This window comes from Condylura cristata, unplaced genomic scaffold (assembly GCF_000260355.1).
Source record: "Condylura cristata isolate star-nosed mole 26May11 unplaced genomic scaffold, ConCri1.0 scaffold00002, whole genome shotgun sequence".
Lineage (NCBI taxonomy): Eukaryota > Metazoa > Chordata > Mammalia > Eulipotyphla > Talpidae > Condylura > Condylura cristata.
This window is the reverse complement of record NW_004567103.1, coordinates 12,290,795-12,312,763: the sequence shown is the minus strand read 5'-3', so window position 1 is coordinate 12,312,763 and position 21,969 is coordinate 12,290,795. Positions and strand designations below refer to the sequence as shown.

Here is a 21,969-nt window from a genome sequence, read left to right as displayed (position 1 = left end):
GTCAGCAGCGCTCATCTGGCTTCTTGTCCTGCTTGTAGAGTCCTGGGCCTAGTGGGTGTTTAGAAAGCAAGAAGCAGCAGAGGGCAGACGGGCCTGCTTCTCTTTCCTCCATCCTTGAGCAGGGGTAGAAGCCAGCAGGCACCCCACTCCTTCCTCATGGAACTCTCCAGTCCTTTAAATCCTTGGTTTGCTGTCCACACTTCCTGTTTAGTCCCCGTATTCCTCTCTCTCTGACAAAGGAAAACTTTAGACTTCGTGGCAAGTCCTTTCTAGACAAGTGTCCTATTAGCCTCCGTCCTCGGGGATGACCCCCCTCTCCAACAAGGGCTGTCAGGTAACCCTGCCAAGAATTCACATTTCTAATCCAAGCCCCATTTCTTATCTCTTGCTGAATTCCACCAACTCAGTCAATATTTACTTTTCTCCTTGATCCTAGATCTTTCAACCTCTAGAAACATTAAGGTCAGCCTCCTAACAGAACACTAAGATAATGCTGACTAACTACATGATTGATCTGCATAAGAAGACCTCATATCCAGATGATAATGGCAGCCTAGTAAATGAACTCTATGAAAAACATCCACTCCTTTCTTTCTTCTTTACCTCATTAAGTCACCTAGAGCTGCAGCTTCAGGGGTAGAATCAATACCACCCACAGGAAAATCATCACGGTCATTAACTTTACCTCCTTGGCCTCACCACTTAACCTTAGAAGGAAGAACCTCAGCACTGGGAAAGAAACCTTTAGTCATCCCATCCAAGCTGCCACCTCGGTGTCAGCGCACTCAGGCATGACTTGGCACCTGAGACCAGATTCTTTCTTTCTGCCTGAAATTCCTTAAAAATTCCTTCTTTTGGTCAGCCTTAAAAAAATAAATGAAATCAGGCTTCCCTGTTGGCTCAAGGGGTTAAGACGCAGTATCACGAAGCTATCTGCAGCCACTGCAGCACAAGTTCCATCCCCGGCCAGGGAGGTGACCCATATGGTGCAGCAGACTTCTCCTGTCCCGCCCTCTGCTCCCCTCAGCAGTGTATTTCAGTCAATCAGGCTGTTCTGCTCCCCACTCTGTCTCTGGCGAATCCTCTCACCGCCCCTGCATTTCTGGCCTACACCCCCAGCTCTTGTACACATAAATAAATAAATCTTTTTAAAAAATAATAAAAATAAACAAATGAAATCTTGACATTAGCAATAATGTTAATGGTCATTGTAGGCATTATGCTAAGTGAAATAAGTTAGAGAAAGACAAATACCCTGTGAACTCACTTATAGGTGAAATCAAAAGTGCCCAGCTACAGGTTACAGGTTGCAAGGTGGTGAGGGCATGGACACAGTCGGTAAGAGGCTCAAAAAGTACAAACATCCGGCCCTCCCTTGTGGCGCAGCGGGTTAAAGCACAGCACTGAGAATCTAAAGCCACTTCCGCATGAGTTCGATTCCCGCCTGCCCCGGAGGTGACCACATGGCACAGCAGACCTCTCCTGACCCACCCACTGCTCCCCTCAGCAGTGGACTTCATCGATCTGCCTGTTCTGCTCCCCACTCTGTCTCTGGTGAAGCCTCTCGCTGCCCCTGCACCTCTGGCCTGTACCCCAGTTCTGTGTGCACAAATAAATAAATCTTTAAATAAATAAATAAATAAAGTACAAACATCCAGTTACAGATCATGGGGACGTAATGGCCTGGTATGGTAACTACAGTTAACAATACTGCAGTGCAGCTTTGAAAGTTACTAAGGGAGTCGTTGTTAAAAGTTCTCATAAGGGAGAAAAATTGTCACTATGGTACAAGATGTTAGCTAGACTTAGCATGCTGATTGTTTTGCAATATATACAAATACTGAATGAAGTTATACTCCAACATAATGCATGTTAGTTGTACCTCAGTAAAAAAAAAAAAAGTCATGCTTTTAGCTTTCCCCACTGTGCAATTTAGGACCTTTATGTCCAACAAGGAACAGCTCAAACTCATTAGGTCTTAAGTTTCTAGAACAATGACAATGAAAGTGTATTCGACAAGCTGGTGTGGCCCATGAACTCTTAGTTTACTAATCCATGATGAGATTAATAGAGAAGTTGAGTTTTTTAAAAAATGATTTTATACCATTGTGACATTGCCAGGGCATTCAAACACGTGTTCAGAGGACCCACATCAGTGAACAGAGTATAAGATGATTTGCGTAGAGTTGGTCACATGTGGCCTATGCCACACATTAGGCTGCAGGGCAAGACCCTGTGGCAATTACTCTAAAAGCACTGCTGTAAGAGTCTCCATAGGAGGAGAAGGGCGGCCTCAGGCCGGAGAATTAGCTGGCCTCTCTTTTCCTCCATCCGGGTACAACAGAGAGTGAATCTGCTGCCTGGGATGAGCGCCAGGAAGCTGCTCCCACTAAGCCACTGGCTGTATGGGGTGAAGAGGAGGGCAGAAGTTGGTGGCCAGGTTATCAGGCAATAACAAACTCCACATCCAAGCACACGACTTCCAGCAATGCAAGGAGTTTCCTTTGTTTTGGGAAAACAAGAGCTGCGAGAAGCCTCTGCTTGACACGTTCTTGCCCGGCTTCAGGAGGAACCCAACCACGCCTGACACACAAACAGGACAGTCTTGGCCAATGACTGACAAGCCAGGCCCCTGACCACAGCCCCTGTTTGCTTTTCCTCTTCCACCACTTCCTCAGCTGGAGGGCCACTGTGGGGCCACAGGTAGCTGCCAGCCATGGTCACCATTCAGGAGTGTCACCCCCAGTGACCTAGTGCCTACTCCATACAACTCTCGATGCCCTTTCTGCAGAACTCCTTTCTCGCCCCAGAATGGTGCTTTTGGTCTGTAACCAAGGACTTCTGGCACCTTCCCGAGAGTTGTAGGTGATGCTAAGCCTCGGAGTACCACCAAAATGGCCACGGTGTATTCCAGAAGTCTACGCCTGTTAACTTTAAAACTGCAGCAATCAGTGTCTATTCATGTGCCCTCAAGAACAATACTTGACATTTCAACTGAAAGTTCTGAACCAGTACTTTTCTTTTTTAAAAGATTTATTTATTTATGCATACAGAACTGGGGTACAGGCCAGAGGTTCAGGGGCGGCGAGAGGCTTCACCAGAGACAGAGTGGGGAGCAGAACAGGCAGAGCGACGAAGTACACTGCTGAGGGGAGCAGCGGGCGGGTCAGGAGAGGTCTGCCTCGCCATGTGGTCACCTCCGGGGCAGACGGGAATCGAACTCATGCGTTAGTGGCTTTAGCTTCTCAGTGAGGCTTTAACCCGCTGCGCCACCAGGGAGGGCCCTGAACCAGTATTTTTAAATAACTGCTACTTGATGACAGCGGGTCCTCAGCTTCAAGATGCACTGTCACCAAGACTAGTACACATGAAATACTGCAGCTCTTCATGACGCAGAATGTTGTCCAAACTGCCAGGCAGACAGGAGCACAGACACCCAGTGCCCCCTGGGAGCCTAGCTCCTGGGTTACAGGCCAAGGGAAAGGGTCAACCTTTCAGACCCACCTGAAAATGCTTTCAACACCAAAGACTTCAGACTACTTTCTCCAAGGGCTCTGAAAAGTGGGGCTACAAGCCCATGAGGACTCCACAGGGGTGAACCAAGAGCCTTGGGGCCCGGCAAACCTCCCTCCTTTTCTGATTAATCAAGGGAGCTTACTCTTTAAAACCCCAAGGCCCAAGAAAGAACCCGTTTCTATGAAGACTCATTTGTCCAGTAGGGGAGGGTTGTGGGGCGGGACTCCCCCACTCCAGGCCTCCTTCATGCCAAACGAGGAGGAAACAGAATAAGCAAAATAAAATTCATAAAGCGAAGCAGTAATTACGGTGTGGTCAACAAGAGGCTGTCCTCAGGCCCATCATTATGTGGCTAAATTTAACGCCCTACGCAGCCAGGGGAGCCGTGAGCCCGGGGCACCGTGTGTCCACACAGACGCTGGCTCCGCCACCTTCGCCCGCTCGACAGTCGCCAGGGCCGCCAGAAAGCAGGTCACAATTTTTTTTATAGTCTGTTTACCAAGATGCTGTTTTTACTGCCGAGGTTTCTCTCATTTTATCTTTTTCCCTTTTCCCCAAACAGACTGGCCTGTATTTTCTGTCCTGGGTTTTTTTTTTTTTCTTTCTCCTTCTCTCAGTACTATTTTCAGAACTCTAATTTTATATGGTATGTCCCTTTTATTATTATTATTTTTTTTTTTTTGGTAAATATTTGCCATGACTAAGCCAGGCACATCCAGTTTTAAAGGCTCCGTGCCACAAAACATCGGGGCTTTAATGATATGCATCTCATTAGGCTGTACCATGAAAGGGGGTATAGAAAAAAAAAAAAGACTCTCTCACTTTTTATATCTAGAGAGACCTGTATTTATATCTGAGGACAGTCTGAGCCCCAATACCAGGCTAGTACAATGGCCATTTGATTCCATGTTGAGACCTCAGCAGCAGTGCCGGGAGAGTGGCTAGTGGACCCTAGGTCACGGTGGTTGATCCAGGCCCTGGTGCCCAGGACTGCCACGCAGAATCAATCCCCAGATCTGGGCTACTAGGGTTCTCTACCCTGGGGGGACAAAATGCTGGGAAAGCCCTCTGACACTAAATTTTCTTAAATGGGTAAGATCAAGAGGCAAAGTGACCCCAATACTTCCTTCCTTTGCTGTGGATGATGCCAAAACACGGGAAGCCATGAGGTAAAAGAGTGTTGAATAAGCACTTCCAAACCTCCCTCTCCCCATTCAAAGGGTGCAACACCCCAGAACTGATGGCAGAATTCCTGACTGTACAGTATTCCTTACTGTACTGGATTTTTTACTCTACTGGATTTTTTAAAGATGTATTTATTTATAAACACAGAACTGGGGTACAGACCAGAGGTACAGGAGCTATAAGACGACTCACCAGAGACAGAGTGGGGAGCAAAACAGGCAGATTGACTGAAATACATTGCTGAGGGGAGCAGTGGGCAAAACAAGAGAGGTCTGCTGTGCCATGGGGGTCACCTCCCTGGAGGGGATCAAACTCGCACTGAAGCGGCTGCCGATAGCCTCACAGTGCTATATTCCAACCTGATGTGCCACCAGGGAGGGCCTGGTACATGGATTTTTTACTGTACATGGGGGGATGGGTGAAAGGGATTAGAGTCCACTTACTGACTGAACAAAAGGACAGTAGCCAATCAGCACTCTCCCAGTGGTGACCTGGGATGCCTTTAAGTCCAGTCTGATAACTCCAAGACAGTTCAAGGCAGTCCCAGCACTGGTGTTTTCAATAAGAAATGTTGGGGGAAGGAACTAGACAGACACATGCATGGAGAGTCCCTGAATGGCTGCCCAAGCAGCATCTCACGGGAAAAGTCTTTGCTCTGCAGGGTCACTCAAGGTCAGAATCTCCACCTGCATTTTCATCAGTTCATTTAGAAATAACCAGACTTCACATGAAGCTAGGATCAAGAGAGACTGATTTAGAAATTGAAGTGCCAATTTATTTGTTCACAAGTTGGGGATTTTAGGGGGGGCCTCCCTGGTGGCCTACGGGTTAAGTCTCAGTGATATCACTGCTATGGCCTGAGTTCAAACCCCGGCCAGGGAGGTGACCCACAGGGCACAGCAGACCTCTCTTGACCTGCCCGCTGTTCCCCCCAGTATTTCAGTCAGTCTGCCTATTCTTCTCCCTACTCTGTCTCTGGTGAATCCTCTCACCACCACACCACACTTCTGCCCTCTACCTCAGTTCTTCTAACAAAAAAATAAAGTGTCTAAAGAATTAAGTAAACATAAATACATACATATATATATATATATATATATATATATATATAAAAGGAGCCTACTACTATCACCGTGAATGCAACATCTTCAACTGCTTCTTCCCAGGTAACTGAATAAACTGAGAATGCTGCTCAGTAGACACAGAAAAGGGCAAAGCAGCCAGTGACTTTATGGGGGAGCACACACTCAGCACAGAGGCAGGCATCTCCTCCTCCCCGGGGCACTGCTGTGGCATGTGTTCGATAAACCGATGCACCATTACTTCTTGGTTTTACCTTTTTGGAATTCAGTCCACTCTGTCCCTGTTAGAACCCCTCCTCAGACCTCATGACTTAATAATCGTCTCTCTCAAATCTACATAAGCACCTGGAAGTGCCTAAGACCAAAAGGGGAAGCAGGGTTGTGGGGGGACAGGAGGCAGCACCAAGGCCTAACGCCTCGCTAAGTCAGCTGTTCACCCTGCTCACAAACGGGCCTGGGTCTGCAGGTGCCGCAGAACGTTCTGAGTAGCTGTGTAACACGTGGTAGGGCAAAGGGACAGGGAAGCACGATGACCCAGAAGTTCAGAGCCCTGGGTCCTGGTACCAACTTCTGCCATGTTTATCTGTGGAAGCGTCCTGATAAATCCTTAGTTTGATAACGCCCCTTCCAGTTCACAAAATCTTAGCCTCTAATCTTCTGTAAGAGGTAGCCACGATTTCCATGATTAAGGACCTATCCTGAGCCCCGATGAGCTCTGTAACTAGTCTCATACAGTGTTTATAAAACACATGAGTTACTTCTGTAGGGACTTTGTCACATCCATTTTATAGTCTTATTTACCTTAGTCTCACAGGTTGCTCCAAATTTTGGGTGAATACTCTGCTGAGACTTGAAATACTGAGGTAGCCACTAAGCCCAGAAATTTCTCTCTGCTCTTCCCCAGCTGCTGGCAGCTACAGAAAATGCTAAGGTATCAGCAAGGATTCCTTCTTAAGACTAAGCGTGCCACCATCCAGCCTGACTTCTTCCTTGTGCTAACTTCATGCCCACCAACCGGAGAGGGCTTTTTGGAGGCAAAGGTTCTACGAGAACAACACAGGGCATCAGAGCTGCTCAGGCTGCCAGCCTACACGTAACGGAGATCAAAGAACTCCTGGAGGATTCCCTCATGCCACCTCACCTAAGGGACAGCCTCCCACGTGAAAACTAGATAAAATACCTGGAGTCTCATTCCTTCTGGAGCCATTCACCATACAAGAGCCTACCGAAATCTGAGTTCAAAATCACCTCTTCCAGAAATACTTTACCCAAACTAGCCTGGTAGGAGGCCCAGATCCCATCCCAATGAACAGATTTCTTTCCCCTCTCAGGTAACTTATGTCATGTATGTTGAATATTCTTGTATATAAATCCCAGCAGTCTGATCTCCCTCCAAAGTCCACCTTTCAAGGGCAGAAACCATATTTTAACTTTCCAGCATATGCCTCCACAATGTTTACTATTTTCAATGCTGCTTAATAAGTACTGTCCACAAAGAGTTCAAACATCTAAATAAAAAACAAATAGACCAAAGATCTCCCACACAGATGGGGGGGGGGTGGAGAGGGAATGTTTCTTGAGACTCTGTGGCAATTTCTCCCTGGATTATTCCATTCTGGCAGATCACAAGGATACCCAGGAATCCTACAGTCTTACCCCCTAGTCCCTGGAGCTTAACAGCTGACCCACAGTGCTCAGTCTCTGTAGAACTCTTACTCTTCAATGTGACTCACTATTCAGTAGAAAAACCACCCAGCAGTGAAGGCCATCAGAGTACAAGCTGGCGTAAGGCTGAATTTGTGTAGCTGGGTCCTCCCTGGTGGTGCAATGGGTTAAAGCACAGCACTAGGAAGCTATTTGCAGCCACTGTAGCACGAGTTCGATCCCCAGCCAGGAAGGTGACCCACAAGCCATGCAGACATCTGCTGTTTCAACCACTGCTCCCCTCACCGTGTATTTCAGTTGATCTGCCTGTTCTGTTTCCCACTCTGTCTTTCATCCCCAGCACCTCTGGCCTGTACCCCAGTTCTTGTGTGTATAAATAAATAAATCTTTAAAATAAACATATAAATTTGTTCAGTCAATAGACCAGATAAAGCTGAAAAGCCTTTGACACTTTTGCTTTCTTTCTTCATTCCTATCACCAGAGACATTTCCACACGTGAGCGGCTCCCGAGATGCCAGCCCTTCCAAGCCGCCACCAGCCACTACCGTGCCCCTCTGTGGGCTAGGTGCTGTGGCAGGCTCGAGGGGAAACCCAGCGGGCAAGCCACCTCCACTCTTACAGAACTCACAAGCTAAGGACAGAAACTCTGGTACAGGCAGCGGCGACCCATGGTGCAAGACAGACAGCGGTGTGGGCAGAGGCTGATCAGCTCACGCCGCGATGCTGTCTTAGCAGAAAGTCTGGCGACCAACGTCTGCTCCTCCTTTTAAGCAAGGACAACTGAAAGCCCCTGGAAAGGGCTTAATTTTGAGCTCTTGGATACAAAGGCCATATCCCCTGGGGAAAGCGGATGGAAATGTGCAGAAACTTCAGAATACGGCTCGTGCCCTCCTGCCATCCCTAACCCAGAGGAGGGGCCATTCCTTCCCCGTCGCTCTGCTTAACTCCAGAGGCCTCTGCTTTCATTCTGTCTCTTTCCCTTCACCAGCATAAACTTCTCCTTTTCCAGAAGCTTCTCTATTGCTTTTCAAATACTTACGAGTCTTCCCACGCAAAAGCGGTTCCAGCGAAGCTACTTCTCGCTTGGCGGCTGGCTCTCTGCCTCTGCGTTTTGACATCTCTGATGTGAGTTCAACACTCTTGTCTCCACTGCCCATCCGCGGACGCCTGTAGCTGCCTGCAACCTGCCCACGTTGCCCAACGTCAGGAATTGCCTAACCACTGTGGCCCGGCAGTCAGCCGCTCTCTTCTCTTCGGGGTCACTCCCACCAGGGGCTGCGGATCAGCCTCCTGGGTGATGCGAAGACCATGGGATTTGAGCAGAGACAAATATGAGCAAATCAGCTGAGTGGTCTGAGGCCAAAACTTAGCCTTTGAGCAGCTGCTTCTTTATCTTTAAAATGAGGACAGTGCTGTCAACCTCCCGAGTTTATTGTAAGGATTTTGCTATCACTTAGACAGAGTGCCCAGTGCTGTGCCCAGCACACACACACTATGGACTCAGTCACTGTCTGATCCCCTCTCTAATTTACTACTCTCTCCAGTCCCCTTCCATCACATTCACACTTCCTCACTGGCTCCTATTACTCCTTCCAGTTATGATTGTTCCCCAAATCTCAGCTGTTGGACTTTTGGTTTTTTCCCCCATGCTCTTCCCAGAAAACATGAATCCATTCACATGCCTTCAAATATGTCTCCCTTACAGATTTCCAAGTCTATTTCTCTCCCTCATTGTTTTCTTTTTTAAGGTGTTTTTTTTTAAAGTTTTATTTATTTGTGCATACAGAACTGGGGTACAGGCCAGAGCTGCAGGGGTGGTGACAGGACTCAGCAGAGACAGAGTGGGGAGCAGAACAGGCAGATCGACGAAGCACGCTGCTGTGCAGCGGGCGAGACAGGAGAGAGCTGCTGTGCCATGTGGGTCACCTCCGGGGCCGAGGACTGAACTTGCACTGGGGCGGCTATCACTAGCTTGTGGTGCTTTGCACCACCAGGGGGGCCCCCTCTCCATCCTTGTTTTCAACCTCCATCTCAAACCTATTTTTTCAGCATTTCCCCGAGCATTCCCATGTGTATGTCCTCTGGTCAATTTAAATTCAACATGAATTGAAAAATATCTTCATCCCATGTGTTTAAATTAACTCTAATTATATATAAGCCAACTTTTGAAATTAAAGACATCATTATTTTACATCCTTGTTTGCTTTTTCACAATATAAGACTTCTTCCCCTAGGTGTGGTCCCCAAACTTTTCCCACCACCGGACTTCCACCCATGGTCCTCATCATAGTCCACTGTGCTCTTGGTGCATTTTTTTTATAAGCTAAGACGCTGGTATATGGTCATACTAGAAAGAACGGACTTTTATGAAAACCCTTCCCTAGGAAGGGGTGAGGAGGAATCTCAGCTGTGTGAGTAACCTGAAATGCTCAGAGAGATCCACAGCTTACAGGTTAGACCTCAAAGGGCTAGACAACTGCCAGAGGTAAGACATGAGTCCTCACTGCCTCACAAATCAGTTTTGAGCTAAGCAGATTTCTGAGACTGGCAATTAAAACGGCAGGAGAGACTAACAGTGGATTTGGTGGTGCTAAACAGAAAAAAATCACTTTCATTTAGAAGAATTGGCAACTTCCTCTAAAAGCAGGAAGACACACAGCTCCAGAGCAGCGTCTGTTACACTGTGCTGAGCTGTCTGGACCTAGGCCCGGGCAGGCACGGCTACGTTTTCCACAGGCCCATACACATCTCTGTTGTCCTTCACACATAATGATGCTTAGCACCTATCCCTGTAGACATCTGAGATTGTAATGACTGGTCTCGAGTTTTCCAGAAGAAGAGAATTTGGAATATGTGCAGTTCTTCATGACTGGGATAGGGTCAGAAATCTGTATTTTGGAAATGAATCATTTTATCCCATTTCTGTTTTCTTTTTTTAAATACATATTTATGTATTTAAGCATACAAGAACTGCGGGACAGGCCAGAGGTGTGGGGGTGGTGAGAGGATTAACCAGAGACAGAGTGGGGAGCAGAACAGGCAGATCTACTGAAACGCACTGCTGAGGGGAGCAGTGGGAGCGTCAGGAGAGGTCTGTTGTGCCATGTGGGTCAGCTCCCTGGCCAGGGATTGAACTCGTGCTGTAGTGGCTGTGGATAGCTTCATGATGATGCACTTTAACCTACTGCACAACCAGGGAGGGCCCCATTTCTACTTTCTATGTGTATTTCAATTTTGCTTTTCCTCAGATGTTAGATAAATTTTCTTTTGAAAGTATGCATAGCCCCTCACAAAGCTTCATGTGAAGACTATACAGGAAAAAGTCTTTCATATAGTCTTGGGTCTTGGGGCCCCCTCGCAGCAGGGCGCAATGGAGACTTCAGGGCTGGAAGTAAGGAAACCACCTCAGAAACACAGTGGAGAAGCACAGGCAGCCACCCCTCCTCCCCAGAGAGTTTCATTCCCGAGCTCAAATACTGGTGGGTTTGTGTTTTAAATAAGGAAAACCATTCCTTTATATGCCCAAGATTAGATTTAATTGAGCTCCACCCATGATTTTCCTCATCTGTCAATGGCACCACTATTCTTCAGGTCACACAGGCCTACCCCTGACCACCTCATCTTCCAGAAAGATCACTTTCATATGTCAATTCTCCAATCAAAACTCAGAATGGTTTCCCACTATCTACAACAGTGATTAATAGCAGCACGAAGAAAGCGCCCTGTCTGCTTCCTAGGAGATGTGTCTCTGCTGGAGAATCACTGCATAAGGAAAGGTGTTCTAACTGGGCTGAAATGAGAAAATAAATGGGTTGGGACAGAAAAAAGCTAAGAAACATTTACCTTCAGATTAAAGCACCAACTTTTCGGTCCAGCTTTTTTTTTTTTTAAGATTTTTTTTTATTTGGGGCCCTCCTTGGTGGTGCAGCGGGTTAAAGCACTGCACTAGGAAGCTGAAGCCACTTTTGCATGAGTTCGATCCCTGCCTGCCCCGGAGGTGACCACATGGCATGGCAGACCTCTCCTGACCCGCCCGCTGCTCCCCTCAGCAGTGTACTGCGTTGATCTGCCTGTTCTGCTCCCCGCTCTGTCTCTGGTGAATCCTCTCACCCTCCGCATCTCTGGCCTGTACCCAGTTCTGTATAAGTAAATAAATAAATCTTTTAAAAAAAAAGATTTTTTTATTTGTGCATACAGAACTGGGGTACAGGCCAGAGGTGGAGGGGCAGTGAGAAGCTTCACCAGAAACAGAATATGGAGCAGAACAGGCAGATGGATGAAGTACACTGCTGAGGGGAGCAGTGGGTGGGTCAGGAGAGGTCTGCCGCGCCATGTGGGTCACCTCTATGGTTGGGGATCGAACTCGCAATGAAGCGGCTGTGGCCAAGCTTGCAGTGCTGCATCTGAACCCACTGTGCCACCAGGGAGGGCCTCTGGTCCAGCTTTTAAGACCCCTGAAAATCCAGTCTCCAGTTAAAATGATCGTGCTAACCTTATTTTCCACTCATCCTCTTCACTCTTATTTAATGTTATCTCCTTGCCCATGTAATTCCTAACCAGAATGCCCAGTCCCCTGGCAAAACCTAAACCCACCAATAGAGTTCGACATGAGGTCCTCCCTGGTGGCACAACAGGTTAAAGCGCAGCACTAGGAAGCTGGCCACAGTCACTGCAGCACAAGTTCAGTCCACCAGGGAGGGTCCTCCCATTTCTATTCTACTTGATTCTAAAGCTGGGACTGTCCAGAGGAAACTAAGTAGGAAACAAGCGGCAGGTAGTGGGTGGTATCCACCAGCTACTCAGCTATTTACAGAGGATTGGCTAGGCCTAGGGCTGCTCACGGGAAACTTCACTGCCTTCTCCTGAGACAGGGAAAATAAGGACGAGTGGGAAGACAGGACCCCTTAGCTATTCAACAAATACTCAGTGCCCACTACGTGTGGTCTAGACTGGGGATAGCCAGTGCACCACACACGCATCCTGTCCCCAGAGAGGTTATACGTTCTACGAGGGCATACAGACCACACACAATAAGCTCAATAAAATAAGTAAGCTGGACAGCAGCATATGGGAAGAAACAGAAAGTCAAGCATGGTGGGGGGCCCTTCCTGGTGGTGCAACAGGTTAAAGCGCAGCACCATGAAGCTAGCTGTAGCCCCTCATTGCAAATTCAATCCTGGCCAGGGAGCTGACCTACATGGTGCAACAGACCTCTCCTGACCCGCCCGCTGCTCCCCTCAGCAGTGTACTTCATCAGTTGACCTGTTCTGCTCCCCGCTCTGTCTCTGGTGAATCCTCACACCTCCCCCGCACCTCTGGCCTGCACCCCAGTTCTTGTATGTATAACTAAATAAATCTTAAAAAAAAAAAAAAAAAAAGACAAGCATGGCCAAGTAAACTGGGAGACCAGGAGCAGAAGGCTCAAGACGTGACCCACGACTTTAAACAGAGTATCAGGGTCAACTCCACTGAGGAAGTGACACTGGAACAGACATCAGTGTCGTCCACGTTGATACGATCACAATTTTTTTGACTTGCCTCCCTTGGAGAAGCGGAGCTAAATTACTGTCCCTCTTGAGTATGGTCTGGACTGAGCGGCTCACTGCCCTGAAGAGAATACAAAACAGCGGTGGGACGTCACTCTGAGGTGAGGCTCCGAAAAGACCATTGAGGCCTTGGTCTCGGTCTCTCCGTCCCTCTCTGACATCATGGTTTGCAGACAGCCAGGGCTGGGCCACGTGAGCAGCCACATGGCTGGGAAGTGGCACCTGTGCCAGCAGACACAAGAGCCTAGACGCAGATTCTTCATTCCCTTAGGAAAATGCATCCCCAGCCGATGTCTTGGCTGCAACTTCACCAGAGACCCTTTGCCAGAATCTCCCAGCTCAGCTATTTCCAGATTCCTGACTCTCAAAAACTGCATGATAGAATAATTTTTTGTTATTTTAAGCCAATATGTAAGGGAGTACTTCGTTACACAGTAATAGATAATCATACAGACATAAGGAAGAGAGGGCACCCAACTATGTGAAGAAAGAACATTCCAGGCAAGGGAACAGGCAGCAAGAAGGCCTGAAGGTTGGTGATACTGAGAGTTTTGGAGAAACATCGGGGTCACACTGGCAGCTGCAGTGGAGTGAGAGTGAGCATGGGGGTGGGGGGCCCAGACGGGTAATAAGGTACAGATCATGTCGGGGTGTGCAAGTCATTGCAAGGCTTCAGTCCATGAGAAAGTGAAGGGCTTTGAGCAGGGGACTGTCGTGATAAAACACGCTAAGATCACTTTTTTGTCGAGGGGTCGGGGCTGGTGGCAGCAGGGACACCAGCCAGGAGGCCACTGCAACGATTGTCCAGGGAAGAGACCATCAATGCCCAGGCCAGAGTGGTGCCCAGCAGCAGAGGAGAGGCTACTGGTATATTCTCAAGGTAGAGCCATCAGTTCTCCTGATGGACTGGATACAGAACATAGGGGAAAGACAGAACTGAAGGATGAGGATGCCAGGGTTTTTGGACCCAGCAAGTAGAAGTCTGTCATTTCCATCAACTAAGTTGGGAAGGGGTTTTTGTAAATATAAAGTGGGGGGGGGGGCCTCCCTGGTGGCACAAGGGATTAAAACACAACACTATGAAGCTATGGGTGGCCACTGCAGCAAGAGTTCAATCCTGAGCCAGGCTGCTGACTTTCATGGCACAGCGGCCCTCTCCTGACCCACCCGCTGCCCCGCTCAGCAGTGTATTTCAGTAGACCTGCTTGTTTTGCTCCCCACCCTGTCTCTGTGAAACCTCTCACCACCCACATCTCTGGCCTGTATCCCAGCTCTTGTATGCATAAATAAATAAATCTTTTAAAATAAATAAATAAATAAATGTGGGGGCAACACTCAGGAGTTCCATTTTGGATACATTGATTTTGAGGTTCTATTAGACTTTATGCGGAAATGCTGAGTAGGCAATGGGAGTTTGAGAATAAGTTTGCGAATGAAAATTACACATGGGACTCATCAATAAAATGGTATCTAAAGCCATGGGACTAAAAGAGGCCACCAAGCAGTGAGAAAACAGAGCTAATACTTGAATCCTGGGGTGCTCCAACATTGAGAGAGGAGGGAAGAAAGAAGAACCAGCAAAAGATTCCAAAAAGGAAAAACCAATGAGGTAAGAAGAAAAAGGGGAGAGGGCTCTGCTGAGGAGGCCACACTGAGAAGAGGGCCTCCCCAGGGCCCCAACGGGTTAAAGCGCAGCACTGTGAAGCCGGCGGCAGCCACTGCAGCACGAGTTCGACCCCCAGCCCAGAGGTGACCACATGGCACGGCAGACCTCTCCTGTCCTGCCCGCTGCTCCCCTCAGCAGTGTATTTCAGTAGATCCACCTCTCTGCTCCCCATCCTCTCTCATGAATCCTCTCACCCCTGGTATCCCAGTTCTTGTATACAAAAATAAATCTTAAAAAAAATAAAAACAAGAAACTATTGAAGAGAAGGAATTGACAAGCAGAAAGACCTTAATGGGAAAGGCTCAGTCAACTAGACGGCGGCCTGTCTCCCTGCCCTTCCCTTTCATCCCTGCATCGTCCCTACGGCGAAAGCCTCAGCGCTCAGCGCCGACACATACAAGGGCTGTGGGCAGAGCAGGAGAGGGCTCCTGGAGGGGAAGGCAAACTGTCAGGGAGACGCCACAGGGAGGACGCTGTGCAGAGGTGGGTAAGTGGGCCTGGAGTTTGGCCGTGAGGACAGGCAGGCGGGGCAAGAGCCAGAGAGCCGGAGCGGCCAGTACCTCGGGTGACGGAAGTGCCGGCTGCTACGGGAGAGTGAGAGGCCAGGAGGAAGAGGTCCGCGGCGCCAAAGCATGACCCATCTTGGGTGCCGGCAAGGAAGGCGAACGTTACTCTGAAGCAGCAGAAAGCCACGAATGGACTTGCAGCCACAGAGTCACATCATCAGTCTTCTGTTTCTGAATGATCACTCCGACATCACTGCCAGGTCAACTGGAGGGGAGTAAGGACGGCCTGGGAGACAAGTTAGGCAGTGTGGGCAAACCAAATAATAGTAATAATAATTAATAATAATGATGATGATGATGATAATGTGGGAGAGGTGGCCAACCTAAGGCAGCCGGCACAGAGAAGTACAACAGATTCCAAAGATCGTGGACAAGTTAGGCTTTCGAAGAGACAAAGAGAAAAGCGCCAACTCCCAAGTCCCCACCTTAGAAAGCTGAACAGTTGCTCCACGAGAAGATCTCTAAGAAAGGACACAGGTTTGGGGGAGCAGGTGAACAATTTGGGAGCCTGATCAGGCACAGCAGGTGGCACGGCCAGGTGGGGATGTCAAACATGCAGAAAGCTACGGGCCTGAAGCACAGTGGAGAGCTGGCCCTGGTGACACTGGTAGACTAGCGAGAGCTGAAAGTGGGGTGTGGAGGCACTAACCCCAAGAGAGAGTGAAAGGTGAAGGTCAAGGATACAACCCTGCGCAGCACTGACATTTAAGCAGCAGGTAAAGGGCACAGAATCTGCTCCGGAAGCCAGGTAGAAACTGCCCGTGAATGAACTAGCAGGACACTATGCTGAGGTCAAAGGGCACCCCATCTTCCCAGGTGTCCCTAATATAACCTCTAGCTCCCTAAGAACAGCAATGACTGTCTTCATAGCTTGAAGGATCTGCTCTAGAAGGAGGCTGCAACCAGACAGGGATGAAGATAGTAACTAAAATGAGACAGGCTGCCTCATTTAGGCTACATTTAGGATGCTGAGTCAAATCAATGTTAACTATAGTTACGTAACGCTAAATACATAATACCTTAACCAAGAAATCAGTTAAAGTAGTAGACTGAACAGACGGCGTAAGACTCACAAAGCATTCCGAATGCAGCCGCGGGAGGGACAGGTCGCATACCCCCTCTGAGGGCAGAGACGGAGAGAACTCCAACATCTGTATATCTCGCTAAGGCCCCTCCCTAAGGAAGCCAGCTTCATGCAACAGCCCCGGCTCTGGCGTCAAAGGCTGATTCCCAGCCGGGGTTGCCAGCTGCAGCGGGCGGGGCTCTATTTTGGGCTGCTGCTGTCCCAGGCCTGGCCGCGTCTGGTTTGAGCAGCATGCAGCCCCAGTGACTCACACACCCTTGCAAACCGCCTGTGGCTCAGTGGCATGGCCTCGGAATGCCAGCCTTGGGCCAGCTCCCTCCTCACCCCATTACACCGGGATAAATAAATAAAGAGTCCGCCAGCAGCCACACAGCCTGATGGCAACCAGATGGAGAGAGAGAAGCATGACAGGGCCAGGGGAAGGAACTCCCTCCAGTGGACTAGACTGAGATGGGCCATGCTGGCCAACTCCTCCGAAGCGTCCTGGTAACATGGCGCTCCCGCCATGCAATCATTGTCCACATGACTCAACTGGGCTCCCACCCGAAGCGCTTCTCTGCCCTTAGGCCCTGGGGATGCTTTCTATGGGGCTGTGCCATCTATGAGGACCTGGCCTGTGGCCACCCACCCAGCCCCACCTTGAATGGTCACTGCCAATACTCCCCCTCTACCCAAGCTGCCATCAGTTGGTGCATTTGGGCTCCCTGGAAGTGAAAAATCAGAGGTTCTTGGGGTGGGGGAGGGAGGAAGAACAAAAGGACCAATCACAGAGAAGTAACCCCTGTTCAATCCTTAAATATTTTTCCTGGCCTTATTCATCCAGAAACCTCCTGGCCTTCCACCCCTAGGTGCTCCATCTCTCTGGCCTCTCGCCGAGCAAATCCCAGCGAGAACCAGGACAAACAGACATGGGCGCTGACCACATGGCCCTCTGACATCAGCCCTGGCCCCCGAGTGCCTCAGCACAAGCTCTCTGCCCCTGGTTTATTTATTTTCCTGTGCTGCTTATTTTGATGGCACATCCTTTCCGCTCAGTCTTGGGTGACCCCATGACCCCTCTGTGTCCTGTTTGTAGGCCCCCAGGCAAGCAGAGTAACTGAAAAGAAGCAGAGGCCACAATTTCTACAGGCCTGGTAGGAAGAACGCTTGGCTCTAACAGCTCTGCAGGACAGTAGAAGCCAGTGTAAGAACCCAAAGGTCACAAGAATTCCACACTGTCCGAGCCCTGAACTGTCCCCTGTCAGCGTGCACAGCCCATTGGGCGCGAAACAAAGTGGGGATAATCCCGGACCATGAGTCAAGGGCTGTGGGAGTCCACACAGCCAGCTGCAGCTATCTGACCTTCAACAAGCCACTGCCCCTGAGGCCCAGTTTCTTCACCTACGAAGCTACAACACTCTCCTCTCCAAATATATTAAAATTCTACAAGCCTATGTGGTTTGAGTGTGACCCACCCAGTACCTAAAGGACCAGTAATCTTGAAGCAGTTGGTTCCAAAACACTAATGCCTCTCCCGGGTTAGAACCAAGGTTCTAGGACTTTCTCAGTGAACTGCAGGGTACCGCCATCCTGCAACTTCAAAGTAGGGGGGGCCTCCTATTTTAAAAGAGAAAATAGAGGCCCTCCCTGGGGGCACAATGGGTAAGGATGCAGCACTGCAAGCTAGCCACAGCTGCTTCAGTGCGAGTTCTACCCCCAGCCCCAGAGGTGACAGCAGACCTCTCCTGTCTCACCCTCTGCTCTCCTCAGCAGTTAACTTTGTTGATCTGCCTGTTCTGCTCCCCACTCTGTCTCTGGGGAATTCTCTCACCACCCCTGGCCTGTACCCCAGTTCTGTTTGTCTAAATAAATAAATAAATCTTAAAAAATAAAATAAGAAAATAGAGACTCTGAGAGAAATTATTTATCCAAACCTGTAAAATAAACCAGGAGAATAACCAAGAACCCAAATATAGTTCTAACAACCATAGGCCACACTGCCCTTCTAACTGCTCCCTGGCACAGACCTGTCAACATACTCAACCTCATGTTTATTGGGCACCTACTACTTCTAGGCACTATGTAGAAATACGTTCAGCAAGGCCCTCAAAGAATATAGATTAGTGAAGAGGAAAAACATGCTATGCAGACATATCAACAGTGGTGCTACAAAGTTCTGTGGTACAACAGAGGTATGAACCAAGGCATGATAGTAGCAGGTAAGAATTATGCTCACAAGGTGTATCTGGAAAGATATTCTGATTAAGCTAAAAGGGACGCTGAAAACACCAATACAAGTTACAGAGATAGAGACAAGACCAATGTGTGCAAAGACATCACAACTAGAGAAAACCACATTTTCAGCAATTCAAAGCTGCTCCCTACACGGAAGCATAAATACCTGAAGAAAATGGGCAAGGAACCAAGGCAGATGGGGATGCAGGCAGAGATCAGGAAGGGCCTTTCTTCTGGACTAAGGCTAAGTCCTGCTTTGTTAACTAGGGCTGAGCAGGTCGCATGCCAGCCCAGGTCTAGGTTAACCCCTACACCCCACGCCCGTGGGCAGGGGAGGCTGTCCGAGGAAGCTGGCCTGGGACAGCGCCTTGTGTGACAGGTCAGTCTAACAGTCTTTCCCACAAGACGTGTCGACCATTTTGCTTCAGGACTTAGAAATACATACTTTCCCTCTCCCCAGAATTACAACTGCTCCAGTACATGGACTGGATGCTCAAGTCTTAGGACTTCTTGTTCTTAGCATTAAGAACCTAAGCATGGATCACTGTTCCACAGGCAGCAGCAGAAGGGACGTTTCCAGGTCAATACGCCTGCTTGTGGGAACCGTGTGAAAGTGCTAATCTCACGTTCAGAAGACGTGTATGTCGCAGTCCTGCCTACGGAAGCCCACAAGCTCACCTAGACAGCAAAACAGAAGTGTGAGCAGACATCGCATATCACCGCAGCATTATTTACTTACATGGATGAGTCCCAGCCTGGGTAACACGTATAATTAGAAAGTAAGGCAATAATAGTAAGGTACTAAGTGTACAACCAACAAGTCCCAGAAGGGCTAGAGGAGAAGATCAATATTGACTGGCATTATCAAAGGTCACTATTATTAATGCCCCTCCTGTTGTGCATTGAGTTGATGTTTCCTTTGGCCAAGTTCAACCCTTAGAAGGGAAGCCTAGGCAGGAGCTTCTGACAGGCCACAATTATCTACTCCCCATTCATTTCTTTGCCAGCCCCTGTATAAACACTGTGATTTTCCACAGCCTACTATGCCCACAAGACAGCGCCCAGCTGGTAGCCTTGTGTGTTTGTTCTTCTACTGTGGATGCTGAAGGGACCTGTCACAGACTGGCCCTGGCACCACTGTCCAGACCTGCGCTCAGGTACCAACAAGCAAGACGTGAACACCTGGTCATCCAAGCTTTCAAGGTTAGAAATTCCTAAATCTAACAGAGCTGTTTCACAAATGTTCATCATCCCACTTTTGCCTTTTACATCCTCTTCCCCTCACCCCTCTTTCCTCCCTGGGCACCTCACAAGCCTTATCAGACTTTCTTTGGGCAACAGAAAAAGGCTCTTTAACCAGAGCAGCAAACTAACACCCAGATGCAAGCCACAGCTCTGGCGCCTAGGCAGGGGGAGTGACGGGAGGTGACCGGAGAAAGGAAGCCACACACACACTACCTCTGCCATAAACTGTTCCGAGAAGGAATCTTCTTCAAATGGCTCTGTCTTCAAACGATCTGTAATGAGAAGGAATAGAAAGAACTGTGAGTTGTACTATGTGCCTCCTACCTGCAAATGGAGAGGGAGAGGGCCTAAAGCTTCTTGGGGAAGATGGAGCAGCAGAGGTGCCAGGGCCAGAGGGAGGGGGTGAGAGCAGGTGGGCAAGTGTGGGAGAGGGGGGTGGCCAGGGACAGGACTGGGGGCAGCATGCGCCCCGGGAGCTTTTCCAGACGCCAAGGCGAAGGTCAGACTGAATTTTGATTCTGAGTGGAGCTATGCAGCTTCTTTGAGTCCCAAGCCGCGCTGCCTCTTACAGCTCTGTACTGCCACTGGCCCCTTGCCAAGACCTCTCTCTGCCACTGCATAGGGCATGTCTGGACTCGGTGACCACGACTGTTGTCCACTTGGGCACCAGCCAGGTACTCGAGGCAGAGAAAAGGGTCGCCTGGCATCGGGTCTCCAGGCCAGAGCCAGCACCCACCCTGGGGAGCGCCTCTCTAGCGCCTTTCCAGCCCCTGTGGCTGTGGCTATCTGGGCCACCCCCTCCCCACCCCCAGCTCCTCCATGCACATCCCCGCACCTCGGCTCAGCGCAGCCCCGCTCTCCCGGTAGTCCTGGAGCTCCAGGTCCTTCCTGTGCAGTAGGGTCACTAACTCCCTCACTTGGTGCTGCAGCGCCAGGCTCATGCCCATCAGAGGGCGAATCAAGTGCTGGGAGACCTTCCATGGGAAAGACATCCATTAGCCAGAAATGAATGCATGCAGAGTGTTCCTAGCGCACACTAGGCAGCAGAAAAAACACCGAAGAATTAATGTTTTCACCGGCACCTGGAGTGACACAGGGAGGCACCCCACTCCCATGGATGTAAACACATATATTATAATCGAAGTACATGAAGGGGGTTCAAGGGTTTCTCTGTGGCACAGATAAAATGGTGGGAATAATAAAAGATGCTCATGAATAGATAACCTGGAGTTGTGACTTCAAGAGAAAGGTGTGGTAGAGTTGATAAGAGGAAAGTACTGACTCTGGAGACAAGAGCAGAAAATAGGTGCAGCTAAGATACAATCTGGTAGCAGAAAACAAAAATCCAGAGGGAGTAGAGCTCTGAAAGTCCAACTAGATCCAAACCCAAATTAAGAGTCATTTCAGGGCTGATGGGAGCCCAGAAGCTGCTCAGAGTTTGACCTGTCCCACACATGCCGCAGTCTAAGATCAATGTTGTAACAGAAGCAAGTCAGCCACCAAGAGACAGTCTAGGAAGGACACACCAACCCCCACGCACACCTTGCTCTCAGCAAGGGGTAGGAAGGATGCAAGCGCAGCCGGACTGCGGTACAGCCAGGACGGAGCTCTCCCTGATAATGGATAGCTACACAGCATAACAACCGAATATGACCACACAAGGTGTCCATTAGCCTGTCAAAGAAAATAACTAAAATCAATCATCTATTTGTGGCTCAGGAGATTTTATCAGAGTTCCTTCCCCTTCCCCCATGGAGAGGAATCAAAGGAGACACTAGGAAGACATGTCCTAGATCAGAGGTCAGCAGACTGGTTCTGTGGCCCACACAGTCCCTGCCACACAGTCACCGAAACACGTGATCATGGAGGTGACTGTGTTCTGATATCACTTTGCCAAAAATGGCAGCCAGCCAGATCTGGGCCGTCACGACAGGGTGCCACCCTCTGCACTAGACCTGAAGGGTATCTCAGACAAAATACCCCACCCAGGCCAAAAGCCAAGGGCAGGTGCTGGAACATTCCATCAGATGTGCAAGCCACAGTCAGCTGCATCAAGACCAGACTCTTGAGACTGCATTTCCACTTTCCGTACGTTTCTAGTAAAGTTTACTACTACAAGCTCCAACTACACTACAGCTCAAACTGAGGAGACTTCTTTCCACATTTACCCAAAAACAGATTAGAAAAGGAGACAAGCTG

The 21,969-nt window shown here is 49.1% G+C and overlaps 1 protein-coding gene across 3 annotated transcripts in view; it reads right to left on the bottom strand.

Annotated features, from left to right (window-relative positions):
- NHEJ1 (nonhomologous end-joining factor 1) overlaps positions 1-21,969 on the bottom strand; it is a 76,719-nt gene that overhangs the window by 45,333 nt on the left and 9,417 nt on the right. For all 3 annotated transcript variants that reach the window (XM_012724768.1, XM_012724772.1, XM_012724774.1), the window contains exons 5-6: positions 20,606-20,744; positions 19,984-20,042 (exon numbers count right to left, since the gene is read on the bottom strand). In XM_012724768.1, the coding sequence (XP_012580222.1) occupies positions 19,984-20,042; positions 20,606-20,744 (198 nt within the window). The remainder of the gene's footprint in view (positions 1-19,983; positions 20,043-20,605; positions 20,745-21,969) is intronic.